Source organism: Pseudophryne corroboree, chromosome 3 (assembly GCF_028390025.1).
Source record: "Pseudophryne corroboree isolate aPseCor3 chromosome 3, aPseCor3.hap2, whole genome shotgun sequence".
NCBI classification, from domain to species: Eukaryota; Metazoa; Chordata; class Amphibia; order Anura; family Myobatrachidae; genus Pseudophryne; species Pseudophryne corroboree.
The window spans coordinates 246,646,173-246,664,392 of NC_086446.1; the positions used below are offsets into that span (position 1 = coordinate 246,646,173).

Here is an 18,220-nt window from a genome sequence, read left to right on the forward strand (position 1 = left end):
ACCGAACCCGCTCATCTCTAGTTAATATGCAGCTGTGAGTATTCTATCAAGAGATGTGATAAAGATGATGCATACTGTCCTGGTAAGGTAAAGTTTTGCTCTGAAATCATAATCAATCATTTGAGTCCTCGATAGCCACTAACAGATGGGATGTGCTGTACGGTCTAGGTTTAGATGGTTCACTCGGTGACCCAGACACTTTACAAGGATGTAACAAGTTTAAACATGAGTTTGAAGCAGCTATGGCTGGCATACCATGCAGAGATTTGCCATTCAGTAACAGCTGGAGAGCTATAGGTTCCCTAAGCCTGACTTCTAAAGCAATGAGCATCGGGTAAAAAAGCGCAAAATTAGCTCGCCAGTTTCCGCTGATCCTTTAGGTCAGGGTGTAGCAATTTGGGATTTATGGAATCTGTCTTCGCAGATTATGTTATATAGCTAAATGCGCTGCAAACTGGGCTACTTTATTATTTTACCAGCACAAAAAGGGTTAATGCAACAAATACAAACCATGTATGTGCTTCTGATCACACAGTGGCTTGTACGCCTACATAAATCAATGTATTAGCTTGTAAAAACATGTAAATCTACGTCCAGTATACAAACTGAATGCATGCAAAATCACCAATGTCAACAGACAGGTTGAAGGATTCATGCAAATTCTAAGTCCTCTGCCTTATTTAACCCCCTGTGTTATACAGGTGCTGGGAAACAAGGTAATAGGAGCTGAACTGTACATCCCTTCATTTGGTCTTTTGTGTGTGTAGTTCTACAAATGACCCTAACATTTCTGATCATTTAGCTCATTATTGCACAAAACACCATACATGATCATCTCAGACATCTGGAACCAGGCTGCAGTGCAAAAGCATCAGTCACATGCTGCAATAAGCAAGATAATTAAAGATAGGACTATAGATATTGCACATAAGCAAATAATATACAAAATATTAATACTATTTTGCTTATAATATTGAGCACTATTAGCACTAGCTAAGTCTACCTGAAATCCTGCCAAAAAAAACAGATGAATAAGAGAAGAAATGAATGAATGTATGTATGCAATACAACACAGCCTGCAAACAGATGAACAGAAGGTAAATATAACTTTACAGCCATGCTACGCACTCGTTTTTTAACCCCCGCATTCTCTGCCTATTAAAACAGCTATACACAGTGGCAGCTGCGGAGAAAAAAACGTTAAATTCCCCCCATACAATATGTGAGAAGTCACAATAATATAAGGATTTATTTCCCTCATGCTTAATATCTGCTTTATCTATACGGCTTGTTTACAAACCTTCCACAGAGTTGGGATAATCATAGTCAAATACGATATTGAAATCTAATTCAACTTCAGGGCTGTCTTTTAGGTTGTGATTCCCCAACAGGTCAGGATGTGGGGCTCGGTCAGCGTAGCTCATCGCTACAAAAGATTTCAGGTGACCAGGTGCAAATCCTGAAGGTAAGATGACAGATCCAGGGAGTCTCCACCCCACCCCCCCTAAAATATGTGTGCAGCAGTAAATTCAGTAGAAAAAATATTTTAATCCTTTGGAAAACAAGGCTTTAACGTTACTGGAGCACATTTGAGGACTCTTCAAAAACGTAGTGCTGGTACAGGTGATGGAGCAAGATGGATTTCAGGTTTCCGAAAATGATGGCGTAATAAGCCGGCTAGTTGGAAGACAGGCTCAGCTCAGTTCGGCTCAGTGACAAGAGATCACAAGTGTGTGAAACTGGCAGGAGTACAGAAAATAGCTAGTGTAGAACTTCCGGCTTAGTGTAGACACCTGCTAGAGAAGAGGCGTGTCCCCCGGCCACAACTAGGGAAGCAAGAGTGTCAGCTGCAAGTGTCACATTGCTATCCGACACTGCAAGATTTACAATCTGCTAATCTTATTCTCCCTCAACAATCAGCACAAAGTGGCCTGTCATAGCTGGCCAGTAGTGTGACACTGGATGAAGAAGTGTGATTTTATGAATAAGCAGTGCTCATATATTATATTATATGTATGTATGTATGTATGTATGTATATATATATACATATATATATATATATATATATATATATATATATATACATACACATTTTAAATCAAAGTAATGTTCTTGAAGCTGTCTTTGCATTAGGGTTTAATATTTGCTACCTAATGCTGGACTCACACTGTGATTGTATCAAAGCAATCTGATCAATTATCAGACATCATTGCAATCGGATCCTTCCCAGCACCCCCACAGCGTGTGTGTTGTGTTTCTCAACACATGCGCAGAAGGACTCCTGGATCCTAGACCCGGCAGTACCCACACAGTAAAGGACAGCTCCTATCAGGAGAGCTGTCCCTTGTGACTTTCTTCAGGCATATGGTGTTAATTATGCTTTTGATGACTGTCAGGATGTATTACATGCAAAATGCGATGTGCCGTGCATCCTGCCCATAATGTGTATAAGGGAGTCTTCTGTAGCGTAATATGTATAAGTGGCACTAGTGTGGTGTAACAGGTATAAGAGGCTCTACCATGGCATAATGCGTATAAATGGCTCTACTGTGGTGTAACGTGTATAAGGGGCTCTATTTTGGCATAACGTGTATAAGGTACTCTATTTTGGCATAACGTGTAGAAGGGGCTTTACTGTAGCATAACGTGCATAAGGTGCTCTACTGTGGTGTAACATATATAAGTGGCTCTACTGTGGTGTAACATGTATAAGAGGCTCTACTGTAGCGTAACATGTAGAAGGGGATCTACTGTGGTGTTAATATGTATAAGCGTCTCTACTGTGACATAATGTGTATAAGGGGCTCTACTGTGGAGTAATGTATATAAGGGTCTCTACTATGGCATAAAGTTTATACAGGGCTCTGCTGTGGTGTAACATGTAAAAGGGGCTCTACTGTGGCTTAACGTGTATAAGCAGCTCTACTACGGTGTAATGTGTATAAGGGGCTCAACTGTTGTGTAAAGTGTATGTAAAGTGTATATATGGCTCTATTGTGTGGTGTAATGTTTATAAAGGAACTATTGTGTGGTGTCATGCAACTAACTGACACTACTGTGTGGTGTAATATGAATTGATACTAGTCTGTGCCCATGCCCCTATAGTTTTGGAACGTGCACACTGTCCCTATTTTGAATACAGGGGAGGGGAATGGGGGGGTATTCTCCTTCTGCCACAGGGCACCAAAATGTCTAGGTATGGCTCTGATATAGCCAGCTAGCTACAGTACCCTTTACTAGCCAGAGACCTGGAGTGATGGGCAAGTGCTACCAAATGTTGGGCATCATGAACAAAACAGCGTTACTCCTCACTGCTGCAGTTCAAAAAAGATACTTTGCTTCCATGGATTTAATGGATCATAAAAGGTGATGAGAGTTTAAAAATGAAAGTGTTCCTCAGATAAGGAAATTTTGTAAGTATTTTTTTGTGTACTAGACTCCTACATGTAGCATTAAGATGTCAGAACCCTATTGCCATTACCTGTGTTAAACTCCATTAGAAGTGTTTGCTAGTATTCATTTGCTTTTTACACTTTAAGAAAAATCACCAGAAAAATAAATTAAAAGCAGATACATTTTTTGCCAATTTGTTTTTGTCAAGAGAACACTATTTTGTGAGACACACAAATCTCCATGTTTGCAGAGATGCAATTTAAACTATTCAACTAAAATGTTCCTTCATGTAGAAATGCTATACCTCTGCTAAGTTGTCGAGTTATGTGTGTGTAGATATTGTCTTGTATGGGTGAAGTTATTTGACATTCTAAAATATGATCTAATCAAAATTATCTGCCTCATTATTGGACATGACTAACATTCAGTGGGGAACATGGCTGCCGTCAGAAGGGGGTGTGGCTATGCCTCCAGGATTTGGGCATGCCCCCTGTGGGCATCTCAATGGCCCTGATGAGTTCCCTCATCTCCCCACATGATTCAGCACTCAGCCTAAGTGCAAATACACTGATCAGCTCAGGTTATCTAAAAAGGTTTGTGACTAAATCTGCCTGTGTGATCAGCTCTGTCCACTAAAGAAATATCTCTTAATACTTACTACAATGCACGATTAGGTTTCCCCACAAGCCAACTATTTCTAAGGCTGGGTACACATTAGAACTTTGTGTACCCGGCCTATATGCCAGCCAACGGGCCACATGACATATTAGAGTACACACCAGAACAAGTTAAGAACGACAGAACGATCCCTCATTCCGTCCTCCATAAGCTGCACCGGGTTGTATGTAAAATTTTCTGATTGGTTGTACGGCACAACCAACCAGAAGATATCACATGCAACCCACAGGAAAGCGCAATTGGGCATATTAGCATAGGGATCTAAGCAATTCAAGTCGGAATTCCCGACTTGTCAGAAAAACAGCACTTTCCGACATTTTAAGGTCGAATCCAGATTCGACCTATTTAATCAAACTGCTGTGTATCCTACTAGTCATCTATTCCGACTTGTCAGAAAACACGTGGATCTGCGGATTAGCCCACATGTTTTATCGGATTAGTGCCCAAATCCGACAGGTTTTTGCCCCATTTTCGACAATGTCAATTTGACTTTAACAAAAGTCGGATTGCATTGTCGGAAACGGCCAAAACCTGTTGAATTTGGCCGCAAATTTAATACTGAAATGTCGGATCCTTTCCGTTGGAAAGGATCCGACATCAATTGAACATAATTGAATAGACCCCATAGTGTGTACACAACCTAAGATGTAGTTCAACTGTAAATGTTTAAGGATTGCAAATATTTTTGTAATGCTTAAACAAGCTTACTTGATACTTGGCTCCGAAAGGGGCAGGGGTTATGATATTATATTATACTATCTCCAGTAATTAGTCTACTCCTGATATCACATGTAAATAACTAATGGTTATTATCTTGCAGAACAGAATAAAGGATAATAACTAAAAAAATCAATCAAAAATAGAATCTCAAAGAATTTGCGATGAAACATGCAAACGTTTGTTATCTTTTTAACGGCTTAATTAATGATACAAGAAACAAAACCAATGCAGAGAATTAGGTCCATATTTCACTGAAACAATTTATTATAGGACTGAGAAAGCATTTGTCTGTCTGGATATAGTTATGCCCAGGACAGAACGTATGATTAAGAATTATTGGGCTCCAGTTATAGGCCCTGCAGTGCATCCCTCTCATTGATTGAATCTTTTTCCTATTCACCGACATGAATTTAAGAATGATTTTCTGTTCTTCCAATAACGGAAAAAAAAATCCAAACTAATTTCTCCCCATTACAGAATTACCATCACAAATCAACATACATGATCCTTGAACTTTTGGCTATGAAACAAACTAGCTCTGAATCAACACAGCAAAGAACTGATCTGATTTTCATAAATACTTCATTGTATTTTCTTTTATCTCAGTGGTCTACAATTAAGTATGTTATTTTGAATAAGTATACTTAATAAGAATATATAACATTAAGGACATACTATATATTTAATATATGATAAATGTCTAGTACATTAGTTGGCTGTACACAAAAGTTTATTAAGACAGTATTGTGGGAACCCAATCTACGTACTGTACAAGGGATAGTGGCCTATTTTGAAACCAGAACTGTAGGTTAAGAAGCCCTGCGCATACAGATTACGCACATTGCATTGACTGTTTCCTGCTCATGGCTATGTTTAAAACTAGGAGAAAACAAACAAGGCAGACAAATGGACTTGTGGCGAATGGTTATGTTATTTAGTAATGGACATATATATTGATCAGATTAGGGACAAGACTACTGAGAAAAGTGGACGTTAAGAACACTCTGTTTATCTTCCTAAAAACCTCTAGCAATTTGCTGTAATTAGAGGATTTCAGTGGTTCATCATAATATAAATTATTACACACACTCAGGCCTCAATCTTTAAGAAACGGACTTTCTTCTGCTGGCTGTTAGAAGGAAGATTAACCCATGTGGTGCTGGTGAAACCTGTACCATTTTAGATAATAAGCCAGGTAAAAATGACCTAGATCAGTGTACATTTGTAACAAAGGAAAATTGTGCATTTTGATGCTTCATGAAGGGGGTATCATCTGCTATAAGAATTTTATTCACTAAAAAAAAAAAAAATCTGCAGAGGTTGCTTGCTGCAAATTGCCAGATAACTGTGGTAGTTATGCCTTCACAGTCTATAACATGGACCTGAACTACACTGTTACAACAGTCTTTAGTTCTACCTTATGTACCAGCGCGCATTGCATTTATTGCCAAAAAGTATTTCCAATTATCAATACATTGTCCTTGTTCTCAATATAGACAGCACAGCTCACCTAGAGTTTCTTATGTGTATTTTACCTGAGTCTATACATGAGAAACATACATGTATAGATTTTCCATTGCTTTGTAGTGCTTCAAATTCACTGAATAGAACAAATAGTGTGCAAAAAACAAATCAAACATAAACACGTAAGAAAAAATGATATAGGGGGTAATTTAGAGTTGATCGCAGCAGCAAATTTGTTAGTAGTTGGGCAAAACCATGTGCACGGCAGGTTGGCAGATATAACATGTGCAGAGAGAGTTAGAGTTGGGTGAGTTATTTTGTTTCTGTACAGGGTAAATACTGGCTGCTTTATTTTTACACTGCAATTTAGATTTCAGTTTGAACACACCCAACCCAAATCTAACTCTCTCTGCACATATTATATCTGCCCCCCTGCCAGTGTCGGACTGGGGCATGTAGGGCCCACTGGGGAAATGCAGTGGTAGGGGCTCATGTTAGGGGTGTAGACAGTCTGCAGAGGGGTTGTGGCCTGCCACCTCATTGGTTTGACTAACCATTAAACATTCTTCCCAACTTTGCGGACTGCCGAGGAGGGACACCAACGCGCGCCTTCAATGCACGCCCAAAATTAGGGGGCGTGGTCTATCGGTACGGGGCGTGGCCTCATGGCAAGTGCCGCTATTGCAAGCCACACCCCCATTTTTGTCAGAGCTGCTGGCCATGCCCCCTGTCCCTCTCTGTCGTGAATAGACACTGTGCGCTGATCAGATCAGCGAGCGACAGGGAGGGATCTCTCAACTGCCCTGCCACCCTGGGACACTGCGACCCGCGGGTGGGACAGCGGGACAGACCGTGAAAAACGGGATTGTCCAGCCAAAATCGGGACAGTTGGGAGCTATGCATTAGAGCGTACAACTTCTAGGCCCCTTCATAAATATATACAGTAAATTCAGTTGCTGCATGCATGATAATGTACCAGATTAATAACAGTTAATAACAGCAATGTACTGCAGAAAATACACCATAGTCCAGTGTACGGTAACATATGTATAATGTATAATGCAAGTGCACAGTCTGGAACCTGATCCTTAGAGCAGTAGGTGGGCCCCCAGGCAGTAGGGCCCACCGGTGGTTTCCCCTGTACCCCTGTGGGCCAGTCCAAGCCTGCCTCCTGCAGCGCACATGGGGGGGTTCATTCCGAGTTGATCGCTAGCTGCCGTTGTTCGCAGCGCAGCGATCAGGCTAAAAATCAGCACTGCAATACGTAGGCGCATTGTACGGGTACAATGAGCATCGTGGGTTTGCACAGAGTGTAACGAATATTCCAGTCGCACAGCCGAACGCAGGAAGATTGACATGAAGTGGGCGTTTCTGGGTGGCAACTGACCGTTTTCAGGAAGTGCTTAGAAAAACGCCAGCGTGGCAGAAAAAACGCAGGCGTGGCTGGGCGGGTGTGTGACGTCAAAAGCCGTCCCCTCCATCGTTAGAATCAATGCACACAAAGAGTAACTACAGGGCTGGTCTTATTTTGCACAAAAAGATTTTGCAGGCGCTCTGCTGCACAAACGTTCGCACTTCTGCAAAGCTAAAATACACTCAGCGGTGGGCGGCGACAATGCGGTTGTATGGCTGCTAAATACTACTAGCGAGCGATCAACTTGGAATGACCCCCATGGTTTTGCCCAACTGCTAACAAATTTGCTTCTGCGATCAACTCTGAATTACCCCCATAGTCTCACTTGGTGCAATGATAGTTGCTTTAACATCCTTTTACATGTATTTAGCTAAAATTAGCACCTACAGTATAACATAGATTAAGACAATGTAAATGCCCAAGTACTGATCACTTACACACATACATAGGCATTAATGGCTCTGTATATGTAACTAACTATACCGGCCTCCTTCTCACAGCAGGATGTTATAAGGAAAGGACTGTGAGAAAGGAGACAACTTAATTATAGGTAATGTGTGACCGACGGATTGTTTATTTAGTAACAAGAAATTCACAAGTAGGTAATCTGGGGGTGCACAGCTGCTGCAGATGCAATGACAGGGCATGGGGCAACCTGTGCTGCCAGCAGGTGTAGCTGCAGAGTAGATGGGTACTAGCACGCACGTCGTGGCGGCACACACTGTATCAGGGACTTCCTAAGGGCATCATGTTACCAGTCCTCATATACAGAGATAACTGACAGACTTCACTGTAGAGAGGTCAGTACAGCTGGTGCCTAATGCCCTGATATCACCTGGCTCTCACGAGTCCCGGCCCTACCTGCCTCTCACTTCCATTCCCTCCACACGTTACCGGCTGCCAGGCAGAGTTACATTTGTCATGGGCACAGCTGAGCTGAGCACACTGACCAAGCATGGTAGATGCTAGAATCAAGTGGGCTAAGGGACCTTTTCCGTAAGGGGGAGGAGTTACGACGCAAGGGGGGGGAGCTAGGCCAGCGGGATAGTTCCTCTACTATCCACGCCACCAACTATTACCTTTAGTAATTAGGTGGTGAGCGAAGCGGAGCGGAGCGAGCCACCGTGCCCGAAGCGTGGCGAGCGAAGCGAGCCCGCGAGGGTACTTTTCGGGTACCCTGTTCGCCCGTAGCTCCTCCCCCTGGTGACGTAGCTCCTCCCCTCAAAACGTCACAAGGTCCCTTCAGCCCCTTCCGATATAGAACCAACCTTTAGTAATTAGGTGGTGAGCGGAGCGGAGCGAGCCACCGTGCCCGAAGCGTGGCGAGCGAAGCGAGCCCGCGAGGGTACTTTTCGGGTACCCTGTTCGCCCGTAGCTCCTCCCCCTGATGACGTAGCTCCTCCCCTCAATACGTCACAAGGTCCCTTCAGCCCCTCCGATATAGAACCAACCCTGACCAAAGCCTGATCCTTCTGGGAGGGACCAACCGCGCTCATTGGCTGCTACCGAATACCGATCACATGACCTCCGCACTTGTTTCTGGAAGATTATGTCATGCGCCCAGTGTCGGTGAGCAGGAGTTCTCCTGGAACAGCACTACAAGTCCCAGAATACCTTGACTGGTATGTTTCTCCTCGGTGCTGGTGATACTGAATGTTGATAAGTCAGGTAAGGCTAGCAATGTATCAATATAACATTTGAAATGTACACAAGCCTGGCACACCTATAGTTTGATACAATGAGAGACTGTATGTAGACACACACACATATATATACATATATACTGTATATATAGCTCAAGTTCAGACCCCTGGGTTAGCATAATGCTCCAGAACATCATTATACTTGTCCGGAACATTAAAACGTGCACCCTCTTAGGTCCGCTTCACTCGCCACGGTGGCTTGCTTCGCTTGCTGCAGGTTACTATCCTCAATAGATGTCCACATGGATAGTAAGACTGCCAATCCGGTGCCTCATGTCACTGCTGACTCTCAATAAACATATATATATACATATACACACACACACACACACACACACACACACACACACACACTACACACACACACACACACATATATATATATATATATATAGAACGGTGGACAAGGCACTCCAAAACGCTTGTAAACCTTAAGAGCCGGTGCCTTCGTAGATACAGGATAATAGCAGAGAGAAGAACGTGGCACTCACGGCAAGTTTCAATAATCACAACCACAGCATATAGCGTAGAGCTCTACGCTATATGCTGTGGTTGTGATTATTGAAACTTGCCGTGAGTGCCACGTTCTTCTCTCTGCTATATATATATATATATATATATATATATAACCCTCACAATACTGGTAGCACTCCAGTTACTTGTAATGCTGTCCCGGTGCCCTCCTAGGTAACTGTCAGCAACAGGTCCAACATATGCATGTAGAGACAGCACTCAGTAAATAAGATACAATGAGGCAGGTCTCTGCATCAACGTTTCGAAGTTTTACTTCGTCTTCAGGTTACTTCGAAACTTCGAAATGTTGTTGCAGAGACCTGCCTCGTTGTATCTTATTTACTGAGTGCCGCCTCTACATGCATAGGGAAAATCGCTTTTGTTAGTGTAAATCCCTGATTATATAGCGCTGTGGTGTGTGCTGGCATACTCTCTCTCTGTCTCCCCAAAGGACTTTGTGGGGTCCTGTCCTCAGTCAGAGCATTCCCTGTGTGTGTGCGGTGTGTCGGTACGGCTGTGTCGACATGTTTGATGAGGAGGGTTACGTGGAGGCGGAGCAGGAGCCGATAAGTGTGATGTCGCCCCCTGCGGGGCCGACACCGGAGTGGATGGAAATGTGGAAGGTTTTAACCGACAGTGTCAACTCCTTACATAAAAGGTTTGACGACGTGACAGCCATGGGACAGTCGGCATCTCAGCCCGCACCTGCCCAGGCGTCTCAGAGGCCATCAGGGGCTCAAAAACGCCCGCTGACTCAGATGGCAGACACAGATGTCGACACGGAGTCTGACTCCAGTGTCGACGAGGATGAGATAAATGTACAGTCCACAAGGGCCATCCGATGTATGATTACGGCTATGAAAGATGTTTTACACATTGCTGACATAAACCCGGTTACCACAAAAAAGGGTATTATGTTTGGGGAGAAAAAGCAGCCAGTGACTTTTCCCCCATCTGATGAGTTGAATGAACTGTGTGAAGAAGCGTGGTGTTCCCCTGATAAGAAACGAGTAATTTCTAAGAGGTTACTGACGGCGTACCCTTTCCCGCCAACGGATAGGTTACGCTGGGAGACATCTCCTAGGGTGGACAAGGCGCTCACACGCTTATCAAAAAAGGTGGCACTGCCGTCTCAGGATACGGCCGCCTTAAAGGAGCCTGCAGATAGAAAGCAGGAGGCTATCTTGAAGTCTGTGTATACACACTCAGGTACTATACTGAGACCTGCTATTGCTTCAGCATGGATGTGTAGTGCTGCAGCAGCATGGTCTGATTCCCTGTCAGATAACATTGATTCCCTTGACAGAGATACTATTTTGCTAACTATAGAGCATATTAAAGACGTAGTCTTATATATGAGAGATGCACAGAGGGACATTTGCCGGCTGGCATCTAGAATTAATGCAATGTCCATTTCTGCCAGGAGAGTTTTATGGACTCGGCAGTGGACAGGTGATGCTGATTCTAAAAGGCACATGGAAGTTTTGCCTTATAAGGGAGAGGAACTGTTTGGGGACGGTCTCTCGGACCTCGTGTCCACAGCAACAGCTGGGAAGTCGACTTTTTTACCTCAGGTTCCCTCACAGCCTAAGAAAGCACCGTATTATCAAGTACAGTCCTTTCGGCCTCAGAAAGGCAAGCGGGTAAGAGGCGCATCCTTTCTGCCCAGAGGCAGGGGTAGAGGGGAAAAGCTGCACCAGACAGCCAGTTCCCAGGAACAAATATGCTCCCCTGCTTCCACTAAGTCCACCGCATGACGCTGGGGCTCCACAGGTGGAGCCAGGTGCGGTGGGGGCCCGTCTCCGGAACTTCAGCGACCAGTGGGTTCGCTCACGGGTGGATCTCTGGGTTCTACAGGTATCTCAGGGATACAAGATGGAGTTCGAGACTTCTCCCCCTCGCCGTTACCTCAAATCAGCCTTGCCTGCTACTCCCAAGGAAAGGGAGGTAGTACTGGCGGCAAGTCACAAGCTGTACCTCCAGCAGGTGATAATCAAAGTTCCTCTCCTTCCACAGTGACGAGGTTACTATTCCACAATGTTTGTGATACCGAAACCAGACGGTTCGGTGAGACCCATTCTAAATTTGAAATCCTTGAACACTTATATAAGGAAGTTCAAGTTCAAAATAGAATCGCTCAGGGCGGTTATTGCAAGCCTGGAAGAGGGGGATTTTATGGTGTCACTGGACATCATGGAGGCTTACCTAAAGGTCCCCATTTACCCACCTCACCAGGAGTACCTCAAGGTTGTGGTACAGAATTGCCATTACCAATTCCAGACGTTGCCGTTTGGTCTGTCCACGGCACCGACGGTGTGTACCAGGGTAACATAGTAACATAGTATCTGAGGTTGAAAAAAGACAATTGTCCATCGAGTTCAACCTATTTGTGGTGTCCTATGCATGATGATTTGACTAAAATTTCTGACTGATGCTGCTGTCAGCCATTGCATTTTATCCCTATTTATAGTAACTATAATGCATGACTATGCACCATACCCCTGGATATCCTTTTCCAATAGGAATTTATCTAACCTATTCTTAAAGGTGTTGACAGATTCCGCCATTACAACTCCCTCGGGCAGGGAATTCCAAACACGTATTGTCCTTACCGTGAAAAAGCCTTTACGCCGTATTGTGCGGAATCTCCTCTCCTCTAACCTGAGCGAGTGTCCACGAGTCCTCTGTGTTGATCTAACCAAAAACAGGTCCCGCGCAAGCTCTGTGTATTGTCCCCTTATATATTTGTAGATGTTGATCATATCCCCTCTTAGTCTCCGCTTTTGCAATGTAAACATGCCTAGTCTTTCAAGCCTTTCCTTGTATTCCATCGTCTCCATGCCCTTAATTAGTTTGGTCGCCCTCCTCTGTACCTTTCCAAGCTCCAGGATATCCTTTTTGTAGTACGGTGCCCAGAACTGTACACAGTATTCAAGGTGTGGCCTCACTAGTGATTTATATAACGGGAGTATAATACTCTCGTCCCTAGCATCAATACCCCGTTTTATGCATGCTAATATCTTATTAGCCTTCTTTGCTGCAGTCCTACTTTGGATACTACTTCTTAGCTTGCTATCTATGAGGACACCTAAGTCCTTTTCCAGTACAGAATCCCCTAATTTTACCCCATTTAGTAGGTAGGTGTAATTTTTGTTCTTGCTACCACAGTGCATTACCTTACACTTGTCTGTGTTGAAGCGCATTCTCCATTTGGCTGCCCATGCTTCTAATTTAACTAAGTCGTTCTGAAGAGACTCGGCATCCTCCTCTGTATTTATAGCCTTACATAATTTGGTATCATCTGCAAAAATTGACACCATGCTCTCTAGACCTTCCGTTAGGTCGTTAATGAAAATATTGAACAATAGCGGTCCTAATACTGAGCCTTGCGGCACACCACTTAGCACTTCAGTCCAAGTTGAAAAAGATCCATTAACCACAACGCGCTGCTTCCTATTATCTAACCAGTTTTTGACCCAAGTGCATATTGTGCTTCCTAGCCCTGATTCTTGTAGCTTGTATATAAGTCTCATGTGTGGTACAGTATCGAACGCTTTGGCAAAGTCTAAAAAGATTACATCCACGTCTTTACCCTGATCTAGGTTTGCGCTTACTATTTCATAAAAGCCAAGTAAGTTGGTTTGACAGGATCTGTCCTTCATAAACCCATGTTGATTCCTTTTAATGACCTTATTGGTTTCAAGGAACTTCTGAATACTATCTCTTAGAATACCTTCCAATACTTTCCCCACTATAGATGTAAGACTAACTGGTCTATAATTACCTGGTTCAGCTTTACTTCCCTTTTTGAATATAGGCACTACTTCCGCTATACGCCAGTCTTTGGGAACCATACCTGATATAACTGAATCCTCAAAGATCAAAGATAGCGGTTTTGCCAGTTCAGAGTGAAGCTCCATTAGAACCCTTGGATGAATACCATCGGGCCCTGGTGATTTATTAATCTTTAAATGTTTTAATCGGTCACAGACTACTTCCTCGCTTAAATAAGTACCTATCAGTGTGATATTGTCATTATTGAGATTGTGTGTCAGTCCCTGAATTGGGTCCTCTCTAGTGAATACTGTTGAAAAAAACTCATTTAGTGTGTCCGCTATGTCATTATCATTTTTGCTTAAGACTCCCAACTTGTCTTTCAAAGGGCCTATACTCTCCTTTTTTAATCTCTTGCTATTAATGTATTTAAATAATTTTTTGGGATTCGCTTTGCTTTCCTTTGCTACTAGTTTTTCAGTTTCTACTTTAGCCGCTCTTATTTCCTTTTTGCAATTTTTGTTACATTCCTTATAGTGCTGAAATGACTCTGCATCCCCGTCAGATTTGTATTTTTTAAATGCTCGCCTTTTCTTGCCCATAAGTTCCTTAATCTTTTTGTTAAGCCACATCGGTTTATGATTTTTATTCCCTTTTTTGCTACTCATAGGAATATATTTGAGTGTATTTTTAGCTAGCAGGAATTTTAGTACCTCCCATTTCTCCGTAGTATTTTTTCCTAAAAACAAACCTTCCCATTCAATATCCCTGAAAAATACCCTCATCATTTCAAAGTTGGCTTTGCTAAAGTTTAAAGTCCTAGTTGAGCCAGTATAGGTCACTCAGGGAAGAAACTTCCAAGGACAATGGTCGAGTCAGGAGACTTCCCTACACACAAATATTCTGGACCTAGGGGCCATTTACAATGCCCTAAGTCAAGCAGAACCCCTGCTTCAAAACCAGCTGGTGCTGATTCAGTCAGACAACATTACGGCTGTCGCCCATGTAAACCGACAAGGCGGCACAAGAAGCAGGATGGCGTTGGCAGAAGCCACAAGGATTCTCCGATGGGCGGAGAATCACGTGCTAACACTGTCAGCAGTGTTCATTCCGGGTGTGGAAAACTAGGAAGCAGACTTCCTCAGCAGGCACGACCTCCACCCGGGAGAGTGGGGACTTCATTCAGAAGTCTTCACGCAGATTGTAGACCGTTGGGAACGGCCACAGGTGGACATGATGGCGTCCCGCCTCAACAAAAAGCTAAAAAAGTATTGCGCCAGGTCAAGAGACCCTCAGGCGATAGCTGTGGACGCACTAGTGTCACCGTGGGTGTACCAGTCGGTTTATGTGTTCCCTCCTCTTCCTCTCATACCCAAGGAACGGAGGATAGTAAGTAAGAAAGGAGTAAGAACTATGGGGGTAATTCCAAGTTGATCACAGCAGAATTTTTGATTGCAACTGGGCAAAACCATGTGCACTGCAGGGGAGGCAGATATAACATGTGCAGAGAGAGTTAGATTTGGGTGTGGTGTGTTCAATCTGCAATCTAATTTGCAGTGTAAAAATAAAGCAGCCAGTATTTACCCTGCACAGAAATAAAATAACCCACCCAAATCTAACTTTTTCTGCACATGTTACATCTGCCCCCCCTGCAGTGCACATGGTTTTGCCCAGTTGCTATCAAAAATCCTGCTGCGATCAACTTGGAATTACCCCCTATATTCGTAGTTCCGGATGGGCCAAGAAGAACTTGGCACCCAGAACTACAAGAAATGATCTCGGAGGACCCATGGCCTCTGTCTCTCAGACAGGACCTGTTACTGCAGGGGCCCTGTCTGTTCCAAGACTTACCGCGGCTGCGTTTGAAGGCTTGGCGGTTGAACGTCGGATCCTAACGGAAAAGGGCGTTCCAGATGAAGTGATTCCTACGCTGTTAAAGGCTAGGAAAGACGCTGCCTGAAGTTCAGACGTTGTTAAGGGAGTGCTGCATATTCAGCCCCTTTTTTGTGCCTCCAGTGGCACCTTGGGATATCAACGTAGTGTTGGATTTCCTAAAATCACATTGTTTTGAGCCACTTCAGACCGTGGAGTTGAAGTATCTCACGTGAAAAGTGGTCATGCTTTTGGCCTTGGCTTCGGCTAGGCGTGTGTCAGAATGGGCGGCTTTGTCATGTAAAAGCCCTTATCTGATCTTCCATATGGACAGGGTAGAATTGAGGACTCGTACCCAATTTCTCCCTAAGGTGGTATCAGCGTTTCTTTTGAACCAACCTATTGTGGTGCCTGCGGCTACTCGGGACTTGGAGGATTCCAAGTTGCTGGACGTAGTCCGGGCCCTGAAAATCTATGTTTCCAGGACGGCTAGAGTCAGAAAAACTGACTCGCTGTTTATCCTGCATGCACCCAACAAACTGGGTGCTCCTGCTTCTAAGCAGACTATTGCTCGCTGGATCTGTAGCACGATTCAACTTGCACATTCTGCGGCTGGACTGCCGCATGCTTAATCAGTAAAAGCCCATTCCACGAGGAAGGGGGCTCTTCTTGGGCGGCTGCCCAAGGGGTCTCGGCATTACAACTTTGCCGAGCTGCTACCTGGTCGGGGTCAAACACGTTTGCAAAATTCTACAAGTTTGATACCCTGGCTGAGGAGGACCTTGAGTTTGCTCATGCGGTGCTGCAGAGTCATCCGCACTCTCCCGCCCGTTTGGGAGCTTTGGTATAATCCCCATGGTCCTTACGGAGTACCCAGCATCCACTAGGACGTCAGAGAAAATAAGAATTTACTCACCGGTAATTCTATTTCTCGTAGTCCGTAGTGGATGCTGGGAGCCCGTCCCAAGTGCGGATTTTCTGCAATACTTGTATATAGTTATTGCTTAACTAAAGGGTTATTGTTATGAGCCATCTGTTCAGTGAGGCTCAGTTGTTATTCATACTGTAAACTGGGTATAGTTATCACGAGTTGTACGGTGTGATTGGTCTGGCTGGTATGAGTCTTACCCTGGATTCCAAATCCTTTCCTTGTAGTGTCAGCTCTTCCGGGCACAGTTTCCCTAACTGAGGTCTGGAGGAGGGGCATAGAGGGAGGAGCCAGTGCACACCAGATAGTACCTAATCTTTCTTTTAGAGTGCCCAGTCTCCTGCGGAGCCCGTCTATTCCCCATGGTCCTTACGGAGTACCCAGCATCCACTACGGACTACGAGAAATAGAATTACCGGTGAGTAAATTCTTATTATTTATTTCAGCTAATTGCAATTTAGCTATGTGATATGTATACTTCAAATGAGCTTGGGTTTAAATGGATGATTTCTCTAATAACCAAGTTAGTGTTTTGCTAGATTGATTTCATGGACGTTAATAATTGTACACAAAAATACAATAGAACACATTTACTTAAAAAAAAATTATATATGAACAGGTAGGTACATGCTCCAGTTTAACTAGAAATCACACTTTTTATAGTGTTATTTTATATTAATTGGGGGAAATTTATCGTGGAGAGAGATAAGGTACCAACCAATCAGCTCCTGTCATTTTTCAAACACAGGCTGTGGTATAGCAAAAGCTGATTGGTTAGTACTTCATCTCTATCTACCTTTTCTCTCCAAGTTTGATAAATCTCCCCCATAGTCCACTTTAGTTCCTAATTTAATTTGTGGTGCTTCCACATAGGTGCTTCATCAGTCTCAGTGTAACGCGCAGTGGTGATAATATTCAACCAGTTCTGTAGAGCTGTTGGTTTTTTTTTTTTTTTTGTTTTTTTTGTTTTATGTGGTAGTTGAAATTAATTTAAGAGAAATACACTCTGAAGCTACTAATTGGGCAATGTATGACATTTACTCCAGGTAGGTATTTAGTAAAATGAACTTTTGAATGTAAAATGAATGTCCTGTTTTATGACCACTAAACCAAAACAGTCCATTTCTACATAGCAGGCTATTTAGAGCCCTTCCTCCCTATATACTGTAGTTTGGATGATGTCTTTGAAATACTTATCCATAAACACATTTCATGAATTGCAGTATGGAATGATCAGCTGTTATTTAATTTACCCGTAATATTTAGACCTGCCTAATTATTCAAAATAAATTAAAATGACCCTCCTGGTGGCTGCAGTAAAGATCACTGTGGTAATAGTTTCTGTAAGAATTTAAAAGCCTCCAAAAACAGCAGCGGCTTCATATTTAGAATGGCTCTTTCATCTGTCCTGTTTAGTTAAGCACTGAATAAGCGCAGTGTTTCGTGTAAAGCCCACAACATGGCTGGAAAAGAAGTGTAGCAGTGACAAACGCAGGCTCTATTTTAGCCGAGCACAATAATTCATTTCACTGGACGTAAAGGAAAATGAAATCTTGAGAATGAAATGACTCACTCATAGGTTCTTGGCAGTGGTCAGAGAATTCCAGAGCTATTGCCTAAGCTGCTGATAGTACCAATTGGTTCATCATATATACATCACCGTATCTGCAAAATATGCTGAATTGGGCATTGTATGGTTATGTAAAAGGGAGGCGTTACAGAATGTGCCAAGCATGCTTTTCCTACAGTGACCTCAGCAG

General features: G+C 43.3%; 1 protein-coding gene across 4 annotated transcripts in view; it reads right to left on the minus strand.

Annotated features, from left to right (window-relative positions):
• Positions 1 to 18,220, minus strand: part of NFATC2 (nuclear factor of activated T cells 2) — a 202,036-nt gene that overhangs the window by 169,852 nt on the left and 13,964 nt on the right. For 3 of the 4 annotated variants that reach the window (XM_063958975.1, XM_063958973.1, XM_063958974.1), the window contains exon 1: positions 1,301 to 1,717. The exons of the other annotated variant lie outside the window; for it this stretch is intronic. In XM_063958975.1, coding sequence (XP_063815045.1) covers positions 1,301 to 1,424 — 124 coding nt within the window. In that variant the 5' untranslated portion in view covers positions 1,425 to 1,717. Of the gene's footprint in view, positions 1 to 1,300; positions 1,718 to 18,220 lie in introns of those variants that run through there. 4 annotated transcript variants of the gene reach the window in all.